The 23,567-nt window shown below is 47.5% G+C and overlaps 1 protein-coding gene across 1 annotated transcript in view; it reads right to left on the bottom strand.

Annotated features, from left to right (window-relative positions):
* Nucleotides 1-5,959: 5,959 nt before the first annotated feature.
* plcg1 (phospholipase C, gamma 1) overlaps nt 5,960-23,567 on the bottom strand; it is a 586,083-nt gene continuing 568,475 nt past the window's right edge. The window contains exons 27-33 of the mRNA XM_078236798.1: nt 22,704-22,928; nt 19,839-19,987; nt 16,547-16,661; nt 13,988-14,149; nt 12,679-12,773; nt 11,611-11,792; nt 5,960-6,468 (exon numbers count right to left, since the gene is read on the bottom strand). Coding sequence (XP_078092924.1) covers nt 6,429-6,468; nt 11,611-11,792; nt 12,679-12,773; nt 13,988-14,149; nt 16,547-16,661; nt 19,839-19,987; nt 22,704-22,928 — 968 coding nt within the window. The 3' untranslated portion in view covers nt 5,960-6,428. The remainder of the gene's footprint in view (nt 6,469-11,610; nt 11,793-12,678; nt 12,774-13,987; nt 14,150-16,546; nt 16,662-19,838; nt 19,988-22,703; nt 22,929-23,567) is intronic.

The following is a 23,567-nucleotide window of genomic DNA, read 5'->3' as shown; positions in this document are numbered from 1 at the left end:
TGCTCCGCCATTCATTTTGATCAATGCTGATCATCGAATTCAATATCCTGATCCCACCTTCCCCCCATATCCCTTGATCCCTTTAGCCCCAAGAGTTATATCTAATTTCTTCTTGAAATCACACAGTGTTTTGGCCTCAAAAGGTGAGAGGTGAGAGGTGTGACACTAATAAATAAACTTTAAACTTTAAATGTCAGGGACTCTGTTTGCATCTGCTGATTTAAAAAACCCTCGCCTTCCAAATTTAGCGCTTTGCCAGTGGGAGGCTAGAATGTTCTGTTTCACGATTGTACACAAGTGGCATTGGTGAGATGGAGTTCTTCCTGGGCTTTCAGGTCAGTAGCTGCTGTTTTCATCTTCCTTTCAGATCGTCACTGGGAGAGTGCCAGCTGACTGCCACACACACCGTGCCCAGGCGGGGCACAGGGGAGGGGTGAGGCCAGCCCGGGATTGAAAGGGGCGGGGTGGTGTCAGGGAGCAGAGTGGAAGGGTGAACGCCTTTCTGGATGCCATTCAAACTTGGTGCTCGGCGGTTGGCGCCCATGAGGTGAGTCCAGAACCAGGGGTCACAGTCTGAGGATTTGGGTAGACCATTTAGGACGGAGATGAGGAGACATTTCTTCACCCAAAGAGTGGTGAGCCTGTGGAATTCATTACCACAGGAAGTAGTTGATGCCAAAACATTGAATGTATTCAAGAGGCGGCTGGATATAGAACTTGGGGCGAATGGGATCAAAGGTTATGGGGAGAAAGCAGGATCAGGCTATTGAGTTTGGATGATCAACCATGATGGTGATGAATGGAGGTACAGGCTTGAAGGGCCGAATGGCCTCCTACTGCTCCTATCTTCTATGTTTCTATGTGATGGCGGGATGGACCAATTCCTGCCCGCCCCTGGATACAATGTGCATGATTAATGAGCAAAGAGGCGCAGGATCTCGCGTCTTCAGCCGATCCCGACTCTCTGGTGGAATTCTGGAATTTTCCAGCTCCTTTGTGGTGGGGCCCACCGCAGGAGATCAGGCACCTCAGCCAAAAGTCCATCGCCTCGCGACAGGACTGGCCCACCCCAGCGGTGGATGGGGCTGGAAAATCCCACCTCTCAGTCTCCAAAACAGAAAAATCTGCCCACTAACAGAGGCAAAGGTGGCTTGCCATTGGTCAGCGGCAAGATCTTCCAGTCCCGTTGATGGCAATGGCTTGCCGACTGTGTCTCTGGGAAATCTACCGCAGGGGAAGGGGGACGTACGGTGAATCCTGGCCTCAGTTGCTGTCTGCAGGCGCTGCCTGACCTGCTAAACATTCCCAACATTTTATTCATTTCTTGCAGAACAAATTGCAGCCTCATTCATAGAGAGGGAAAAGAGAGGATGCAAAATGTCTGAGGTCACGTACCAACCGACTCAAGAACAGCTTCTTCCCTGCTACTGTCAGACTTTTGATTGGACTTAACATTGCATTAAGTTGATCTTTCTCTACATCCTAGCTATGACTGTAACACGACATTCTGCACCGTCTCCTTTCCTTCTCTATGAACGGTATGCTTTGCCTGTATAGCATGCAAGAAACAATACTAATACATGGGGCGGCACGGTTGCACAGTGGTTAGCACTGCTGCCTCACAGTGCCAAGAACCCAGGTTCAATTCTGGCCTTGGGTCACTGTCTGTGTGGAGTTTGCACATTCTCCCTGTGTCTGCGTGGGTTTCCTCCGGGTGCTCCGGTTTCCTCTCACAGTCCAAAGATGTGTGAGATAGGTTGATTGGCCGTGCTAAATTGATCCTTAGTGTCAGGGGGATTAGCAGGGTAAATATGTGGGGTTACGGGGATAGGGCTTGGGTGGGATTGTTGTCAGTGCAAGCTCGTCGGGCTGAATGGCCTCCTTCTGCACTGTAGGGATTCTATGGTTCTGTGTGACAATAATAAATCAAATCAAATTTTTCATCTCCTTTCTCCTTCTTTATTTGGAGACATCCAGCCTTTGCTTGGGCTCCACAGTCACCAGCGCCCCCTGATACCTCACCCAAGTGACTGTTCTTCAACTGGGAGCCTGGAACGTGAGTGCTTGCAGAATCCTGAACAGTCACTGGCAGCACACATTGCATCCTCCTTCCAGCTGGGACCCGTACATAGCCAATGACTTTTCTTTTTGTCCCTCCCTTTCTCCCAGATATATGGAGACAAATCAGCAGAGAAAATTCCAACTACGTTTCACGGAACGCATAACAGCTAAAAGATCCAATGTAGAATTTTCTAAAGTGGTTTTGCTATTGTTATAAAGTGGAGGTGGAACCCCCCCCCCCCCCCCGCCTCAGAGAACTAACACCCAAAGAGGAGTACCTCACCTTATAATCTATAAAAAGTGTGTGTGAAATGGTGGGACCTGCTCTTCAGCAACCCCTAGTGGTTAAATACAAAATAAATCCCTGACGCTCTGTCTAAAATCAACACATAACAATTTATTTATCTAACTAACAGTGAGCAAATCAACTAAACTATTAACAAACCAAATAAATCTCTTCCTATTCCTGAATAAAACAAGATTCTAATCATATGCTGTTCAGATAAATACAATTCCTACTCATTAACAAAATAGAATTTAGTCACTCAGGTTTTACAACCAGGTTTTGTGTCTTCCGGAATATTCTGGGCCTTTTCCGTTGATTCTTCTGTCTGGAACTTCTTTCTTCTTTGATACATTTGCTATCTAGATGGTACTTTCTCTAAGACATAGATGAAGCTATGAGAGCCAACAATTCTCTCTCTTTCTCTCTCTCTCAGAGAGTTGAGAGTTATTAGCTCTGGCAGGTGGCAGTTGCTCTACCCTCTTTGTCCCACTACCCCCTTCTTTTATACCTGTGTTGACATATCAATCTTTCCCACAATAGGATTGGTCCTAGGTTGTCAAAACCACCAGATTTAAATGTAATAGGTTTTTGGTATCTAAGTGCCTGATTCAAATTGATTGGCTCAATTCAAAAGCCCGTTGGCTTGGTAAAAACCGCTGCTTGGCCTTTCGATACAAATGTTTCCGTTTGGGCTCTCTGTGTACTTGCATTTAACAAACACCAAATTCTATCTTTCTACCTCCCAAACTACAATTACTCTACCCAACTTTGCAACACTATTGGCCACAATGCCAGGGAGTGGAGCAAAACTTGGTTCTGAAAAGGACGCAAAGAGGCTTCAAGGAGATTTAGACAGGTGAAGTGAATAGACGAGAACACACCAGTTGGAATATAATGTGGAAAAACATGATATTATCCACTTTGGCAAGAATGGAAATGTAGAGTATTTCTTAAATGGGGAGCGATTGGGAAGTGTTGATGCCCAGGGGAACCTGGGTGTCCTTGTCCATGAGTCACTGAAAGCTAAGGTGCAACAACCAATTAGGCCTTTATTGCAAGATGATTTGAGTACAGGAATAAATACATCTTATTGCAATTGTAGAGTCTTGGCCAGACCACATCTCTTTTTCAATTCATTTATGGGATGTGGGTGTCGCTGGCTAGGCCAGCATTTATTGCCCATCCCTAGTTGCCCTTCAGAAGGGGTACTGTGTACAGTTTTAGTCTCCTTACCTAAGCAAGGGAGGAAGTGCAATGAACGTTCACCAGACTAATCCCTGGGATTGTGGGATCACTCTATGAGAAGAGATTGAGAAGACTGGGGCTGCGTTCTCTAAAATCTAGGAAGACTGAAAGGTGATTCATGGAAATGTACAGAATTCTTACAGGACTTAACAGTGTCGATGCAGCAAGTATGTTTCCCCTGGTTGGGGGAGGGGGGGGTCTAGAATCAAGTGACACAGTCTCAGAACAAGAGGCAGGCCATTTAGGATATGAGGATAGTGCGGGAAGATGGTGTTGATGGAGATCAGCCATGATCTAGTTGAATGGCAGAGCAGGCTCGAAGGGCCGAATGGCCTACTCCTGCCCCTATGTTCTTATGAGTCCTAATGTAGTGAGGACACATCAATGACCATTGGAAGGGTGGATTTCAGCAATGTGGATAACCCAACAATGTACAGACTGGAGTGTCGGGAGATTGTTTCCAATGTTGTTTCTATAGTAGGTTCTATGGCGTGGTGTGACCTTCTAAAGTGATTGCTATGCGTAGAACAAATCTCTACCCTGTATCACAAAAACAGCTACAGACATTGAAAATACCAGGCCGGAGATACAGCAAATCATGTGTCCTACGTAATAAAATTACCAAACTATTTGCTGCTTTCATAGGATCATAGAATCCCTACAGTGCAGGAGGAGGCCATTCGGCCCATCAAGCCTGCACCGAAAACAATCCCACCCAGGCCTTATCCCCGTAACCCCACGTATTTACCCTGATAATCTCCCTGACACTAAGGGGCAACTTATCATGGCCAATCAACCTAACCTGCACATCTTTGGACTGTGGGAGGAAACCGGAGCACCCGAAGGAAACCCACGCAGACATGGGAAGGATGTGCAAACTCCACACAGTCATAGTAGGCTGAACCTGGGTCCCTGGTGCTGTGAGGTAGTGGCGCTAACCACTGTGCCACCATGCTACCCTTTCTTATGAACCTAATAAGATAACAACAAAAGAGAAGTAAAACTCTGGAATCGCCCTCTGATTGAGTAAAGTACCAGTGCGTTGTCACCAGAGTGGTTCTGTTAATTTCTTAAGCAAGCTTTGTCATGCCCGTGGCATATAGAAAACAAAATTCACAGGAATCAGAGGTCACAGATTTCAGGCAATTGGAAAACGATCCAAGTGGGTAGGGGAGAAGAGAATTCTTTATACTGGTGAAAAAAAGAGACATGCTGTCAAAGCTTTTCACCTTGCACTTATCAGGATAGCTCGCAGGAACTTACAAACTGTAACAGAGGGAGCAACAATTTAAGCTGCACGAGAAGAGAGTGCTGATTGGTTGGCAATAGGGCCCTGATTGGTGAAGGTGTTGCCACGGCGAAGACGACATGGAACTGTTAACTGCCGGGCTTTTTTCGAATTGAAAGCGGGCAGCGCATTTGGTCAGGGCATTGCCCTGGGGAATGATGCACTGCCTTAAAGAACACCGGATGGGTGGTTGAGGATAAAAACTATTGCAGGGATATGGGGAAATTGGATAGTTCTTTCAGGGAGCTGCCACAGGCAGAATGGGCTGGATGGTCTCTTTCTGTGTTGTAGGATTCTGTGAACTGTCTTGTTTGCATGCCTGGATGCTCCTGCATCAGGGGAACTTCACGTCCAAGCCAGTCCTAGGTTCGTCACCGAGGTACCAGGCCGTTACAGCACAGAGCTCTGCATAGGTTTTTTTGTCCCTTTGGGATTTTTTTTTATTCGTTTGTGGGACATGGGCATCGCTGGCTGGCCAGCATTTAATGCCCAGCCCTAGTTGCCCTTGAACTAGGTGGCTTGCTCGGCTATTTTAGAGGGCAGCGTTTCTGAGAGTCAAGCACACTGAGGCATCACAGCAATGGGCTCTGACGAAGGGTCATCTAGACTCAAAACGTTGGCTCCATTCTCTCTCCACAGATGCTGTCAGACCTGCTGAGATTTTCCAGCATTTTCCTGTTTTTTGCTGCATCACATGTCGGCCAGACCAGGAAAGGACGGCGGATTTCCTTCCCGAAAGAACATTAGTGAACCAGATGGGGTTTTCCCGACAATGGTTTCACGGTCGTCAGTAGATTCTTAATCCCCGAATTTCTTTTTTGAATTGAATTCAAATTCCGCCACCTGCCGTGGCGGGATTCGAACCTGGGTCGCTGGGTTTCTGGATGAATAGTCCAGCAATAATACCACTAAGGCCAGAAGATATAGATCTAGAGAGATGCCCAGATAATGGCTGCAGCGATCATTCTTTGTGGAACAGAAGCTCCCAGTAGCCCAGTCTTTTAACAGCAACATCTTCTCCGAACACTATGTAGGATGTCGGGAATCCAAATAAATTGTGCAGGACGAAAGCTTACATCATGAACAAGAATTTAATAAACAGACTCTATCGCTTGTTCTGCCCCAGGGTGAAAGGCATGTTTACCATTATATTACATTATACTAATACAGACACATTTTGTATATTTGACGAGTTCTCTAAGTAAGAACAGTCCTCACAGTTTAATAAGCAGTAGATCATGAATGACTGGCCAGTCGCACACTTCAACTGAAAAGTAATTACACTGGCCACTTCCCATCTCTGCCCAATGTGAATTTTCTTTAATCTTCTCTCTTTAAAACTATTTTTTTTTATGACAGCACATTAAAAAAAAAGTCACTTATTCCCAAGTTAAAATGTACTTTCCGGCGAATACAAGGATGATGAGTCGTACTGGAGAAGCTGCCCGAAATAGGCCAGAGCAGCAAGAGTTTCCATAGAAACCAAATCACAGCGGTCCATGTCCTTAGACCTGACAGGGCAACCGCACAGTCCGTCTCCAGCAGCCTTCATCTGTTATCCCCGCTTATCCGAGTTCTTCTCAGTAATCTGAACAAAAGAAACAAAATGGCGTTGTTTCCAGATTGTAAGAACAAATTAGTCGAGATTTTAAATAAATTTAGAATAGCTACCACAAGGCACATCCTCACACAGGATAATAATTGGCTGGAATAATCCAATGGGTAGGGGATCGCGGGCGTGAATGTTTGACTGTTTAAAACATAGATGTTACACTGAGAATGTTGCAGTAATGTAGGGGTAATCTCTGGTGTTACAGTAACATGGGGGAAATCTCCGGTGCTACAGTAATATGGGGGTAATCTTTGGTGTTACAGTAATATGGGGATAATCTCTGGTGTTACAGTAATATGGGGGTAATCTCTGGTGTTACAGTAATATGGGGGTAATCTCCAGTGCTACAGTAATATGGGGGTAATATCTGGTGTTACAGTAACATGGGGATAATCTCTGGTATTACAGTAATATGGGGGTAATCTCTGGTGTTACAGTAATATGGGGGTAATATCTGGTGCTACAGTAATATGGGGGTAATCTCTGGTATTACAGTAATATGGGGGTAATCTCTGATGTTACAGTAATATGGGGGTAATATCTGGTGCTACAGTAACATGGGGGTAATCTCTGGTATTACAGTAATATGGGGGTAATCTCTGGTGTTACAGTAATATGGGGGTAATCTCCGGTGTTACAGTAATATGGGGGTAATCTCTGGTGTTACAGTAATATGGGGATAATCTCTTGTGTTACAGTAACATGGGGGTAATCTCTGGTATTACAGTAATATGGGGGTAATCTCTGGTATTACAGTAATATGGGGGTAATCTCCTGTGTTACAGTAATATGGGGGTAATCTCTGGTGGATTGATAAATCTATCATCACCCTGGAATTTTCTAATATTCTGACCAACAGAATTGCACAAATTCTAAAGGCTTCATGTTGGAATAATAACATCAGTAAAACTGCATACACACCGGGAGACCAAAGCATATAAGATTCTAAGGGGGCTTGACAAGGTAGATACTGAGTGGCAGTTTCCCCTGGCTGGAAGGGGGGGGGCATGATTTTAGGATAAAGGTTTGGACATGTTAGACTGAGATAAAAGCATAGAAAGTAGAGGCTGGAGGAGGCCATTTGGCCCATCGAGCCTGCTCCGCCATTCAGTGTGATCATGGCTGATCCTCTATCTCAGCAACATACTCCTGCTCTCTCCCCATACCCCTTGAGGTAGAAACATAGAAAAAAAGGAGCAGGAGGAGGCCTGTACAATTGCAGTACGACTTTCTTGCTCCTGTACTCAAGTCCTCTCACAATGAAGGCTAACAGAGCATTTTCTTTCCTAACTGCTTGCTATACCTGCACGCTGCCTTTCAGTGACCGGTGTACAAGGAGAGCCAGGTTCCTTTATACGTCAACATTTCCCAATCTCTCACCATTTAAGTAATGCTCTGCCACTCTGTTTCTCCATCCGAAGTGGATAACTTCAGATTCATCCACATTATGCCGTATCTGCCATGTGTTTGCCCACTCGCTCAACTTGTCTAAATCACCTTGAAGCCTCTTGACATCCTCCTCACCACCTACATTCCCATCAAGTTTCGCCTCGTCAGCAAACTTGGAAATATTACATTTGGTTCCCAAATCCAAATCATTGCTTTATATCATGAATAGCTGGGGCCCAAACACCGATTCCTGCAGTAGCCCCCTAGCCTCTGCCTGCCAATCCAAAAATGATCCATTTATGTGGGATTAAAGTTACAAGCAGATCAGCCATCATGCTATTGAAAGGTAGAACAGGCTCAAGGGGCCGAGTGGCCTACTCCTGCTCCTAATTCGTATGTACATTTATATGCACTCTCTATTTCCTGTCTGCTAATCATTTCGTGCCAATATATTACCCCCAATCCCACATGCTTTAATTTTGCACACTAACCACTTAAGCTTTATCAAAAGCTCTCTGAAAATCCAAATACACCACATCTACTGGCTCTCCCTTATCTATTTTACTAGTTAGATCCTCACAAAACTCCAGTAGGTTTGTCAAATATGATTTCCCTTTCATAAATCCACACTGACTTTGTCTAATCCCATTGATATTTTCCATGTGTCCTGTTATCACGTCCTTCATAACAGATTTTAGGATTTTCCCTACTGCTGATTTTAGGCTAAATGGTCTGTAATTCCCTGCTTTCTATCTCCCTCCTTTTGTAATTAGCGGGGTTACATTTACCACTCTCCAATCTGCTGGGACTGTTCCAGGATCTACAGAATTTTGGAAGATGACAGCTAATGCATCCACTATTTCCATAGCCACCTCCTGGGATGTGGATTATCAGGCCCTGAGGATTTATCAGCAAGAGAGAGTCTTGGCATTCACTGGCATTACCATCCCTGAACCCCTCCGCTCCACTATCAACATCCTAGGGGTCACTATTGACCAGAAAGAGAACCGTTCTAGCTACATATTTTTTGTGGCTATCAGAGCATATTAGAGGTTCAGAATCCTGTCGTGGGTTACTTAGCTCCTGACTCCCCAAACCCTCTCTACTATCTACAAGGCAGAAGTCAGGAGTGTGATGGAATACTCTCCACTTGCCTGGATGGGTGCAGCTCCAACAACACTCACCAAGCTCACACCATCCAGGACAAAGCAGCCCCGCTTGATCGGCACCCCATCCATAAACATTCACTTCCCCCATGACCCCGATGCACAGTGGCAGCCGTGTGTACACCATCTACAAGTTGCACTGCAGAAACTCACTAAGGCTCCTTAGACAGCACCTCCCAAACCCACAGCCACTACCACCTAGAAAGACAAGGGCAACAGCAGATACATGGGAGCGCCATCACTTGGAAGTTCCCCTCCAAGCCACTCGCCATCCTGACTTTGAAATACATGGTCTTTTCTTCACTGTTGCTGGGTCAAAATCCTGGGCCTACCTCCCTAACAGCGCAGTGGGTGTAGTTAGACCACACGGACTGCAGCGGTTCAAGATGGCAGCTTACCACCACTTTCTCAAGGGCGATAAATGTTGGCCTAGCCAGCAATGCCCACATCCTATGAATGAATAAATTTTAAAAGTTCCTCAATTTAAAGTTCCTAGATTTTTTTTTTAAACTGTTTATTACCGTTCAACAATAATAACTTTTGTTTGCCTTTTGCCAATGTTAAAGTGACATATCTTTGCGTAACTATGGCTACCACTTGCTTTGCTCCCGCCCACCCCCCCCCCCCCCCCCCCCCCCCCCACCCGCCGCCATTCTCAGTTTCAACCCCAGCTACAGGCTTCATCCTCCGGATGCCAGTGTTGCCAATCCTCCAGGAATTGCCTCGGTGTCTCCAGGGATGGAAACTTGCAGGGGAAAAATTAGAGGGGCATTAAAAAAATATTGGAGTGCTTTTTTGATTAGAATTCCAATCTTCCAACGCTTTTACACATTGGATTTAAAAATATTAGCGAGGGAGAGAAAAGATGTTTGACTGGGTGGGGGAGGTTTTGAGGTGGGACGTCATACGTTGAGCCGGAGTTGGTAAAACCTTCTCCCTCCGACTCAGGCCAAAGGTTTAGAACAAAGAACAAAGAAAATTACAGCACAGGAACAGGTCCTTCGGCCCTCCAAGCCTGCACCGACCATGCTGCCCGTCTGAACTAAAACCCCCTACCCTTTTGGGGACCATATCCCTCTATTCCCATCCTATTCACGTATTTGTCCAGACGCCCCTTAAAAGTCACTATCGTATCTGCTTCCACTGCCTCCCCTGGCAGCAAGTTCCAGGCACCCACCACACTCTGTGTAAAAAATCTTGCCTTGTACATCTCCTTTAAACCTTGCCCCTCGCACCTTAAACCTCTGCCCCCTTGTCTCTTCCACCCTGGGAAAAAAGTTTCTCCTAGATGAGTGCAGACAGCGTGAGCACAATGCTTGTATCGTGCTAAATTAATGTCCTTCTTGTGCTAAATTAATCTAGTGCTAAATTAGTGTCCTGCTTTTCTGCTGATTTCTCAGGCCTCCGTGCGGAGTGTTAACCTCTGACTCAAACCTTCTCCATTAATGCTGAAAGGGTCACGTCGCCATGGCAACAAGACTCCCTGAACATGGGGGAGGGTATCATGGTGATCCAGGTGATTGCAATCACATTATCGACCCAGCTCATCACAACGCATCCAGCCATTGGTTAAAGAAAAAAAATCACACCTTGGCTAAAAATACTAAAACTGACTTGTCTGGATAATATTCAGACACTTGGCAACCAAAGCAACAGGTTTGATTTTCAGTCTGTGCTCAGTTTGCTGATCGTGAGGTAATTGGATTTAATCTTGAGAAGGAAAGATTCACAAGGCTGTGGGAAAAGAGGTGAGTGGGACTAATTAGTTCGTCTTCTCAAAGTGTTCGCACTGTCAACATGTGTTGAATTTGCCTCCTCTGTGCTGAGACACTGGATGATATTTATAGTCTTCCATCTTCTTTCATGGGACATAGGTGTTGCTGGCAAGGCCTATCCCTAAATGCCCTTGAATAAGGGCATGGTGGCACAGTGGTTAACAATGCTGCCTCACAGTGCCGGGGACCAGGGTTCGATTCCCGACTTGGGTCACAGTCTGTGCAGAGTCTGCATGTTCTTCCCCTGTGTCTGCGTGGGTTTCCTCCAGGTGCTCTGGTTTCCTCCCACAGTCCAAAAGATGTGCTGGTTAGGTGCATTGGCTATGCTAAATTCTCCCTCAGTGTACCCGAACAGGCGCCAGAGTGTGGCGACTAGGGGGGTTTTCACAGTAACTTCATTGCAGTGTTAATGTAAGCCTACTTGTGACTAATAAATAAACTTTATCAAGCACATTGCTGTGGATCTGGAGTCACATGTAGGCCAGACCAGGTAAGGATGGCAGATTTCCTTCCGCAAAGGATATTGGTGAACCAGATGGGTTTTTTACAACAATCGTGATAGTCATGCATCATGCTCACCATTGAGACTGGCTTTATAATACCAGATTCAGTAGCTGAATTTATATATCACCAGCAGCCTGGTGGGATTTGAACCCATGCCCTCACGGCCTGAGCCTCTGGATTACTAGCCCTGTGACATTGCCGTTACACCACCATCTTGACAGGGCCATTGGCCAGTTGGTTCCCTTCATGGGTTATGGTTACACTTCAAAGCGGAACAGCTTTACCGTCTCTCTCTGGTCTCCGTGTGATCCTGTTGCTGTTCTTGGAAAAGCCGCAGATCCTCCTGCTGGTATCGGTTATCGAAGGACCCCTCCCTGCCCCTGTAGGCCAGCAGCTGGCCGGTATGGTCAGCGCCGCGCTCCCGAAGGGACGGATTCGAAGGGGACAGAACAGTGTCGCCGTTTTCCTGGTAACGAGAATAGTCGTTAAAATAGAATACCGAAACTTCGCCGGAGTTCACAACCGGTTTGTGAAGACGGGAAACGGTCACGGGGAACCCGCCGGGGGGGGGTGTCGAGGTGAGTATATCCCCCCCTGCCGGCACAGTGCCAACACCATGCCAGGGGTCATCTCTCTGGGGAGCGCCATGGGAGGGGTTCCCCTTATCTGTGGTGGGGAGGGCTGATGCCTGAGGAGGGGGGGGAGCGTGTCCTTGAGATAGCGGCAGTGGTGGGGGAGCAGGAGAGGGGGAAGAGTGCCCCTGAAATTGTGGTGGTGGTGAGGCGCGAAGGGATGGGGGGGTGTGGGGCACCCGGAGGAAACCCACGCAGACACGGGGAGAACATGCAAACTCTGCACAGTCACCCGAGGCTGGAATTGAACACAGGTCCCTGGCTTTGTGAGGCAGCAGTGCTCACCACTGTGCCACCATGTACATACACATATACACTCACACGCACACACACACACATACCCACACACACACACGTACACACGTATATACACTCACACACAGACACATACCCACACACACACGTACACACATATACACTCACACGCACACACACACACACACATACCCACACACACACATGTACACACGTATACACACACACGTACACACATATATACACTCACACGCACACACACACACACACACGTACACACGTATATATACACACACACACACACACGGGTACACAAACACACACATATACTCACATGTACACTCACACAAACACATGTACACACACACACATACACTCACACGTACACTTACACATACACACACACACACACAGTCCCTCAGTTACACTTCGGACAAAGTGAGTTGAATAGTCAGTCCGTCTTACCCTTATCATCGACTCCAAGACCTCCAGATGGATCATCAATGCTGCCAACTCAAGGTCCTCGCTGTAACTGTTCTTCAATGGCACGGACCTGTAACCTGAGTCAATGTGAAAGACCATGGTGAAAGAATGAGCATTACAAGAGAAATAGTACGGGGGCGCGGGGGCTTCGGGGGAGAGAAAGAGACAGGGCGCTGGGGAAGGGGGACATGAGGATAGGTAATGGAACCTAGGAACTGGAGGGTAAAACCCACTTGGGAAAGGCCAGTGAAGCAACACAAGGAGTGGGGGAGAGGGGGGTGATTTTCCACTTCTGTTCTCATCAGGTGAGAGCGAAAGATCTTACCAGATGTCCAAATCATGCTGAGGTAAAGGCGTGACATGATTGTCCCTCGGCTCCCAACATTCACAGCAGCACAATGGTTAGCGCTGCTGCCTCACAGCGCCGGGGACCTGGGTTCGATTCCCGGCTTGGGTCACTGCCTGTGCAGAGTCTGCACGTTCTCCCTGTGTCTGCGTGGGCTTCCTCCGGGTGCTCCGGTTTTCTCCCACAGTCCGAAGATGCGCGGGTTAGGTTGATTGGCCATGCTAAATTGCCCCTAAGTCTCAAGGAGATTAGCAGGGTAAATACATGGGGTTACGGGAATAGGGCCTGGGTGGGATTGTTGTCGAGGCAGGCCCGATGGGCCGAATGGTCTCCTTCTGCACTGTAGGGATTCTATGTCCAAATCACGCTGATATAAAGCATGACATGACTGTCCTTGGCCCCTGACATTCATTATAATATATTTACATATAATTATCAGGCCTCTACACCTGAATCATCTCCCTCTCCCCATAAGGAAATCCATTCACGAGGGCATGTGGGCAGATCTATGCGAATTATGACTGATCTCCCATGGCATGTACCTGGTGGGTAGACCTCCCAGAGGAACTGAGGTGGGTGTATCATTGGGGGTGAGATGCGGGGTTGGGGAGGTACTCCGTGCCCTTCTTGGATACCCAATGATATGGCAGAGAAAGTTGCTGTTGGTGCCAGTGGCTTCAACACCGCTTTTCTTGCCTGCTGCCAAACACAGGTCAAATTCTGCCCAAGGAGTGGATGGCAAAGCAACACCAGCGACGAATGGTTAAAGATGGAAGAAGGAGGAACGCAGAGCGGGAGAACGTGGGGCGTGGGCCACCAAGCCACACAAGGGACGGCGACCAAAATAACACAAAGGGGACAGGTGGTTAAAAGCGGATGGGGGGGTAAAACAGGACAAGGGACAGACGTGGAACGGGGAGGAGAGAACATTTTTCTTTGCTTTACCCGTCCTTATGGCTTTGACAGGGAAGGTTGCTTCTGCCAGGAAGTTCTGGTCGCTGAACACATCCTCCTCATAGACAACAAACCGCAAGAAGCTGAACTCCGGGTTACTGATGTGGATGGAGAAGGGCTTTGCCGTCCATGTGGGATTTAACCCATTCACCGCTGAAATGGAAAAACAGAACGGGTCACTTTCAACTGCTTTACACCAGGAGAAATAAGAGTTTTAGCAGCTGCGGGAAGCTGGGTTCACTGAGCTTTGCATTTTCAGTCCCAGCCTCTTGGGCCCTCCTGACCTGCCCGATTCTACATTGGCCGCTGTGCCTTCAAGTTGCTGAGATTCACGGCTCTGGAATTCTCTCCCCAATTCCCTCTCCTTAAAACCCACCTCTTGGACCAAGCTTTTGTCATCAGGCCTAACATTTCCTGAGGTCACTCTTGTCAAATCCTGTTGAAATGCCTGTAGAAATTTTACTACCATTAAAGGTGCTATAAAAATGCAAGTTGTTGTTCTTCACTCCTCACACTGTAGCACCAAATTCAACAATGACAAGATTCACTCTGAATTCAGACTTCAAAGCAAAATTCCACCTGCTTTCAAAGAACAAAGAACATTACAACACAGGAACAGGCCCTTCGGTCCTCCAAGCCTGTGCTGACTCACATTGTCATAGAAACATAGAAGATAGGAGCAGGAGGAGGCCATTCGGCCCTTCGAGCCTGCTCCGCCATTCATTACAATCATGGCTGATCGTCCAACTCAATAGCCTAATCCTGCTTTCTCCCCATAACCTTTGATCCCGTTCGCCCCAAGTGCCATATTCAGCTGCCTCTTGAATACATTCAGTGTTTTGGCATCAACTACTTCCTGTGGTAATGAATTCCACAGGCTCACCACTCTTTGGGTGAAGAAATGTCTCCTCATCTCCATCCTAAATGGTCTACCCAAATCCTCAGACTGTGACCCCTGGTTCTGGACTCCCCCACCATCGGGAACATCCTCCCTGTATCTACCCTGTCTAGTCCTGTTAGAATTTTATAAGTCTCTTATGAGATCCCCCCTCATTCGTCTGAACTCCCCGGAATCAGCCTGGTAAACCTTCGCTGCATTCCCTCGAGAGCAAGAACATCCTTCCTCAGAAAAGGAGACCAAAACTGCACACAATGTCCTACTAGACTAACCGCCTGTATCCCTCTATTCCCCATCTGTTCATGTGTCTATCCAGATAAGTCTTTAATGTCACTACCGAGTCTGCCTCAACCACCTCACTTGGCAATGCCTTCCAGGCCCCCACCACCCACCTGCTAAATGAATTTAATGACCCTGTTGGGGTTTTTTTTTAACGACAATCGATAATGGTTTCATGTACACCATTGCTGGGTCTAGCTTTCAAATCCAGAATTATTAATTCATTGAATTTAAATTCCACCAACTCCCACAGTGGGATTTGAACTCATACGCTCAGAGCATCGGCCTGGGCCTCTGGAATACTTGTCCGTTGACATTGCCACTATAACATTGCCTCTCTGCACTCAGCAAATGACATACAAATACCTCCTGTAACACTGGAGATATGGAGGGTGATTGGAAGGGCCAACAGATGGTCTAACAAGCAACTGGAGGGGAACCATTTACACTGACAACCAATATAAAATTCTCAGTCGTGCTCGCAATGTGGCACATTTGCATGTACTGGAAGTTGCATATATTCATTAACAGGGCCCTGTTCTTTGCAGACAGAAAAGCAGGTACACACATTGCGCCTGTTTCAGCTAAACAATATAAGTGACAGCCATTCGCTGACTCATTCCTATGGGCAATGTTTTGACCAATCAGCGTCAAACTGTCTAGTTTAAATTTCAAACAATGCTTGGCAGTTGTCAGTCATCATCACTGGTGCATTCTCCAAGGCAACGCCCCAACCAATTGCCAACCCATCAGCATTCTCTTCTCATTAGGTATAAATTGTTGTTTTCTCCTTAGACTAGCATTCTTGTGAAGTGCCCTGATGAGTGCAAAACAAGAAGCTTCGACACGTCTTTCTTTTCAGCAATATTCAAGTTCTGTGCCATTGAATGGCTTTTTATCGGAAGTCATACAATTCCTACAGTGCAGAAGGAGGCCAGTCAGCCCATCGAGTCTGCACCGACCACAATCCCACCCAGGCCCTATTCCCGTAACCCCACATATTTACCCTGCTAATCCCCTGATACTAGGGTCAATTTAGCATGGCCAATCAACCTAACCCGCACATCTTTGGACTGTGGGAGGAAACAGGAGCCCCCGGAGGAAACCCACGCAGACACGGGGAGAACATGCAGACTCCACACAGATAGTGACCTGAGGCCGGAATTGAACCCAGGTCCCTGGCGCTGTGAGGCAGCAGTGCTAACCACTGTGCCACCATGCCACACTGCCGTCCACATTAGCAGCTACGCCACAGAGTAGCGAAAAAATTGAAATGGTGAATAGGTGACATCAATATCACTGAGCGAGTTAGCACAGTAACTGAGGTGAGGCCTTCACTGTCTCAGGATCAGAATTAAAGAAGATATTCTTACCTACAATCTCGGTCTTGTATTTGCAGTTATCGTAGTCAGCTCCACAGACCTCCACCTCTACAAACGGAGAAGTTATGCCTCTGCCGTTCTTTGGCAAGTGACGAGCTCCCAAGACCTAAACAATTTTAAGAGGAAGGGGGAAACAGTTACCACCTGTTGCATCTCCAACTACTTGTGTGTTTTGTCAATGCTGAGCTCCTGACTCTGATCTATTTCAAGTGTTGAGGGTATTCATTATTGGTCATGGGGAGATTGGCACTGTGACCAAGTGATGGGCACACATGTAAGGGTCGCCACCTCTCGTCAAGTCCAAACCAGACAGGGGCAAGAGGTGGGACCGTCACAAGGTAAGTGATATGGTACCCCACCCACTCGCCACATGCATCCATCACCTTACACAGCTGCATGGTTACCTTGAGGATTGTCACAAGATTCTAACTTTGCCCCCACCAGCCTGCATCACATTTGAATCATAGAATCCCGACAGTGCAGAAGGAGGCCATTCGGCCCATTGAGTCTGCACCAATCCACCCAGGCCCTTATATTTACCCTGCTAATCTCCCTGATACTAAAGGTCAATTTAGCATGGCCAAGTAACCTAATCCGCATGTGGGGGCGGCACGGTGGCACAGTGGTTAGCACTACTGCCCCACAGCGCCAGGGACCCGGGTTCAATTCCAATCTTGGTCACTGCCTGTGAAGAGTTTGCACTTTCTCCCCATGTCTGCCGGGGTTTCCTCCGGGTGCTCCAATTTCCTCCCACAATTCAAAGATGTGAGGGTTAGGTGGATTGGCCTAATGCTAAATTGCTCCTCAGCGTCCAAAGATGTGCAGGTTCAGTGGATTGGTGGGGTAAATGCATGGTGTTACAGGGTTAGGGTCTGGGTAGGTCGGTGCAGACTCAATGGGTCGATGTGTGGGGTTACGGGAATAGGGCTAGTATGACAATGTGGTCAGCGCAGACTCGATGGGCTGAATGGCCTCCTTCTCTACTGTAGGGATTCTATGATTCTATGTGGGAGGAAACTGGAGCACCCGGAGGAAACCCAGGCAGACATGGGGAGAATGTGCAAACTCCACACAGACAGTGACCCGAAGCCGGTATTGAACCCGGGTCCCTGATGCTGCAAGGCAGCAGTGCTAACTACTGTGCCACCATGCCGTCTGCTGCAACTGGGTGGCGTATCCATACGCATAGCGGGCCAGCTTCATTAGTCATGCTGCTGACATTCAGCATTCAACCCACCACCCTCAAATTCTTCATCAACCTCCTTAGTAAACCACGGTTCCCTCACACGTCTGCTTCCTCCCTGCCTGACAGGTACATATTTATCAAGGACGCGTAGTAGCTGTTCCTTGAACAAGTTCCACATTACAATTGTGCCCATCCCCTGCAGTTTCCTTCCCCAACCTATGCCAGCTAAATCTCGCCTAATCGCATCATAATTTCCTTTCCCCCAGCTATAACTCTTGCCCTTTGGTATATACCTATCCTTTTCCATTGCTAAAGTAAATGTAATCGAATTGTGGTCACTGTCACCAAACTGCTCCCTTACCTCCAAATCTAACACCGGGCCTGGTTCATTACCCAGTACCAAATCCAATGTGGCCTCGCCTCTTGTTGGTCTATCTACATACTGCGTCAGGAAGCCTTCCTGCACACATTGGACAAAAACCGACCCCTCTAAAGTACTCGAACTATAGCTTTTCCAGTCAATATTTGTAAAGTTAAAGTCCCCCTAGTACAACTACCCTGTTACTTTCGCTCCTATCCAGAATCATCTTTGCAATCTTTTCCTCTACATCTCTGGAACTTTTCGGAGGTCTATAAAAAAACTCCCAACAGGGTGACCTCTCCTTTCCTGTTTCTAACCTCAGCCCAAACTACCTCAGTAGACGAGTCCTCTTCGAATGTCCTTTCTGCCACCGTAATACTGTCCTTGACTAACAATGCCACACCTCCCCCTCTTTTACCACCTTCCCTGCACTAACAGTCTCATTCTATCTTTAGGCGGTTTAGGGGGGATATGAAGGGGAAACTGTTTTACCCAGGGGGTGGTGATGGGACCCGGGTTCAATTCGGGCCTCAGGTCACTGTCTGTGTGGAGTCTGCACATTCTCCCCGTGTCTGCGTGGGTTTCCTCCGGGTGCCCCGGTTTCCTCCCACAGTCCAAAGATGTGCGGGTTAGGTTGATTAGAAATTTTAAATTTCCTCTTAGCTTCAGGGTGACTAGGCGGGTTAATATGTGGGGTTATGGGAATAGTACCTGGGTGGGATTGTTGTCGGTGCAGGCTTGATGGACCAAAAGGCCTCCTTCTGCACTGTAGGGATTCTATGATTCTATTCATATTAATGCTGTTTGATTTCATGGAAAACGAATCGGGAAGACAGGTCTGTAAGGGGGGACTGTAAGATGTAAACTGTTGGGATGGTCATAGAATCCTACAGTGCAGAAGGAGGCCATTCGGCCCATCAAGTCTATATTGACCACAAACCCATTCAAGCCCTAACCCATAACCCCAGGCATTTAACCTAGGTAGTCCCCCCTGACACTAAGGAGCAATTTATCGTGGCCAATCCACCTAACCTGCACATCTTTGGACTGTGGAAAGAAATTGGAACACCTGGAGGAAACCCACACAGACACGGGGAGAATGTGCAGACTCCACACAGACAGTGACCCAAGCCGGGAATCGAACCCAGGTCCCTGGCGTTGTGAGGCAGCAGTGCTCACCCACTGTGCCACCATGCCGCCTGTTTAAAGTTTAATAAATAAACTTCAGCTTTAACTTCCGCACTGTAGGGATTCTATGAAATGACAACATTCCATTTGTCTTCCTAATATCTTGAAACACGACGATGCATTTGCAAAACCGCCCCTCAGATCATAGATCATAGAAACCCTACAGTGCAGAAGGAGGCCATTCGGCCCATCGAGTCAGCACCGACCACAATCCCACCCAGGCCATACCCCCACATATTTACCCGCTAATCCCTCTAACCTACACATCCCAGGACACTAAGGGGCAATTTCTAACCTGGCCAATCAACCTAACCCGCACATCTTTGGACTGTGGGAGGAAACCGGAGCACCCGGAGGAAACCCACGCAGACACGAGGAGAATGTGCAAACTCCACACAGACAGTGACCCGAGCCGGGAATCGAACCCGGGACCCTGGAGCTGTGAAGCAGCAGTGCTAACCACTGTGCTACCGTGCCGCCCAAAGATCTGATGGAGCACCGTCGGGACTGATCATGACTGACGTGCAAGGAAGCAGAATGTAACAGACCTGCAGCTGGATGGTGAACGAGTCCACTGGTCTCATCGAGTGCTTGTCAAAGGGGTCAAACTGCTCGTCCCTCATGAGGGTCGGCTGCAGGACATATCCACACTTTCCATTCAACGTGAACAAGGACTGGTTCATTTGCATGGGTTTATCTGAGAGACGGAGAGATAAAACACAAGGGTTTAAAAACGGGGACAAGAGATCAAAGACAGACAGCCAGTTTTACACCCATACCAGCAGCAACCGGGACACAGCTCAGATCGGAACCAGGTTCATAACCATGTTATGGTAAGGTTATATAAGGCATTGGTGAGGCTGAATTTGGAGTATTGTGTACAGTTTTGGTCACCTAGTTACAGGAAGGATGTAAATATGGTTGAAAGAGTGCAGAGAAGGTTCACAAGGATGTTGCCGGGACTTGAGAAGCTGAGTTACAGAGAGCGATTGAATAGGTTGGGACTTTATTCCCTGGAGCGCAGAAGAATGAGGGGAGATTTGATAGAGGTGTATAAGATTTTGATGGGTATAGATAGAGTGAATGCAAGCAGGCTTTCTTCACTGAGGCTAGGGGAGAAAAAAACCAGAGGGCATGGGTTAAGGGTGAAAGGAGAAAAGTTTAAAGGGAATATTAGGGGGGGCTTCTTCACGCAGAGAGTGGTGGGAGTGTGGAATGAGCTGCCGGACAAAGTGGTAAATGCGGGGTCACTTTTAACATTTAAGAAAAACTTGGACGGGTTCATGGATGAGAGGGGTGTGGAGGGATATGGTCCAAGTGCAGGTCAGTGGGACTAGGCAAAAAATGGTTCGGCCACAGACAAGAAGGGCCGAAAAGCCTGTTTCTGAGCTGTAATTTTCTATGGTTCTAACCAATTATCCAGCGTGAGACTCGAGTGAAGAATGAGATTCTGTGCCAGTGATTGCACCATGAGCCCGATAAAAGGTCTGCTGAGGAAGATAGAACAGAAAAGCTAATGTCCACTCCACCACAATCCCTACAGTGCAGAAGGAGGCCATTTGGCCCACCGAGTCTGCACCATCCACAATTCCACCCAGGCCCTGTTCCCGTAACTCCCACATATTTACCCTGCTAATCCCCTGGCACTAATTTAGCAAGGCCAATCCACCTAACCCACACAATCAAAGGAAGCTCCCACCAACAACACCTTGCAATAAAATAATGTGAATCAAACTCAAAACATAAAGATAGTACTGGAACAAGACAGGAGATATTGGAGGGTTACAGTCATAGAGTCATAGAGGTTTACAGCATGGAAACAGGCCCTTCGGCCCAACGTGTCCATGCCGCCCATTTAAAAAAAAAACTCCTAAACTAATCCCAATTGCCCGCATTTGGCCCATATCCCTCTATACCCAAATACCCATGTAACTATCTAAATGCTTTTTAAAAGACAAAATTGTACCAGCCTCTACTACTACCTCTGGCAGCTTGTTCCAGACACTCACCACCCTCTGTGAAAAAATTGCCCTTCTGGACACTTTTGTATCTTTCCCCTCTCACCTTAAACCTATGCACTCTAGTTTTAGACTCCCCTACCTTTGGGAAAAGATATTGACTATCTAGCTGCTCTGTGCCCCTCATTATTTTATAGACCTCTATAAGATCACCCCTCAGCCTCCTACGCCCCAGAGAAAAGGTCCACAGGTTGATCGATGGTAATGGTCCGTGGAGTGGAGTTCCCATTTAAATTGTTGATCGTGGTGCAGAGTCCATGATGCAAACTTTCAGACAGGGTTATTGGGAAGATCTCAGCTTTCTTACACGAACCTTGTCACCCCTGCCCTCAATATCCTTTTTATTTATTCATTCGTAGGACATGGGCGTCGCTGGCTCGCCAGCATTTATTACCCATCCCTAATTTCCCTTGGAGAGCAGTTGAGAATCTTAGAATCCCTACAGCACAGAAAGAGGCCGTCAACCACATTGCTGTGGTTCTGGAGTCACATGTAGGCCAGACCAGGTAAGGGCGGCAGATTTCCTTCCCGAAAGAACATTAGTGACCCACATGGGTTTTTCTGACAATCAACAATGGTTTCATGGTCATCAGTAGATTCTTAATTCCAGATATTTTTTATTGAATTCAAATTTCACCCATCTGCCCATGGCGGGATTCGAACCCGGGTCCCCAGAACATTAGCTGAGTTTCTGGATTAATAGTCCAGCGATAATGCCACTAGGCCACCGCTTCCCCTACCTCACAGAATCCTACAGTGCAGAAGGAGGCCATTCGGTTATCGAGTCTGCACCGACCACAATCCCACCCAGGCCCTATCCCCATGACCCCGTGCATTTACCCTAGTTAGTCCCCCCTGACACTGAGGGGCAATTTAGCACGGCCAATCCACCTAACCTGCACATCTTTGGACAGTGGGAAGAAACCGGAGCTCCTGGAGGAAACCCACGGAGGCACGGGCCTTCTTTTCTGCATCGTTGCTTGGTGGTGACATGGGACTGCATCGGGTGAGTGTGGTCACATCATGGAGAGTGCTCGATGAACTAACTGGGTGAGATAAGGGGGTGGTAGGGTCACCTCACTGGGTGGTGAGCAATGTTCTCTGAAAGCTTTGTGTGTGCGTGCACGGTTATGCAGCAACCTGGGGAGGGACCATCGAGGCTGCTCATAAGTTGTTCCATTTAAGATTCCTTGTGTGAGTGGCCACACACGCAAATGCTGTGCGCAATGAGAAAAATTCAGAGAGGATATTGGTTGGGAATCAAAGACTTATGAGATACTGAGTAGAATGTGTGTGAGTGAGGTGGGGAGGAGGGGGGGGGGGGAGTGTGGGGGTAGCAGTGAATCTGTATAATAATGAGAACAGAAGTAGAATAATGGAGAAAGTAGCAGGTACCTGGGGTCTGGAAGTTCAGGGCCACCAACTGGCTACCACAAAGCCACATGGGTAGGGGGTCATAGTTGGATGAGTCAAGGCGTTGGCCTTTGGGGTAGATGCGGCTTAGCTGCAGACGGTTGTACTGCAGGAATTTCTTCCCCTTGACCCTGTTCACGTATTTCTCCGCCTTGGTCTCTGGGAACGATGACATGTCCCGGTAGCAGGCCCGATCACTCCCAATCTCTGCATCGCAAAGAAACAAGAAGAAAGGTTATTGCCTCAACATTTTACGCAGACCTCGTCATAGAATCCCTTCCGTGCAGAAGGAGGTCATTCGGCCCATCGGGTCTGCACCAACTCTCTGACAGAGCACCTTGCCTAGGTCCACCACCCCCAGCCCCATCCCTGTAACCCCACGTATTTACCCCACAAACTCCTCTAACCTACACAGTTTGGGACAGTAAGGGGCAATTTAGCATGGCTAATCCACCTAACCTGCACTTCCCGCTGCTTTGGGAAAGCAGCCAGCATAATCAAGGACTCCACGCACCCCGGACATTCTCTCTTCCACCTTCTTCCGTTGGGAAAAAGATACAAAAGTCCGAGGAAACGTACCAACCGACTTAAGAACTGCTTCTTCCCTGCTGCTGTCAGACTTTTGAATAGACCTACCTTGCATTAAGTTGATGTTTCGCTACACCCTAGCTATGACTGTAACGCTACATTCTGCACTCTCTCTTTTCCTTCTCTATGAACGGTATGCTTTGTCTGTCTAGCGCACAAGAAACAATACTTTTCACTGTATACTAATACATGTGACAATAATAAATCAAATCAAATCTTTGGAGTGTGGGAGGAAACTGGAGCACCCGGAGGAAACCC

The sequence above is a fragment of the Mustelus asterias genome, chromosome 20 (assembly GCF_964213995.1).
Source record: "Mustelus asterias chromosome 20, sMusAst1.hap1.1, whole genome shotgun sequence".
Lineage (NCBI taxonomy): Eukaryota > Metazoa > Chordata > Chondrichthyes > Carcharhiniformes > Triakidae > Mustelus > Mustelus asterias.
This window is presented reverse-complemented; position numbering and strand designations above follow the sequence as displayed.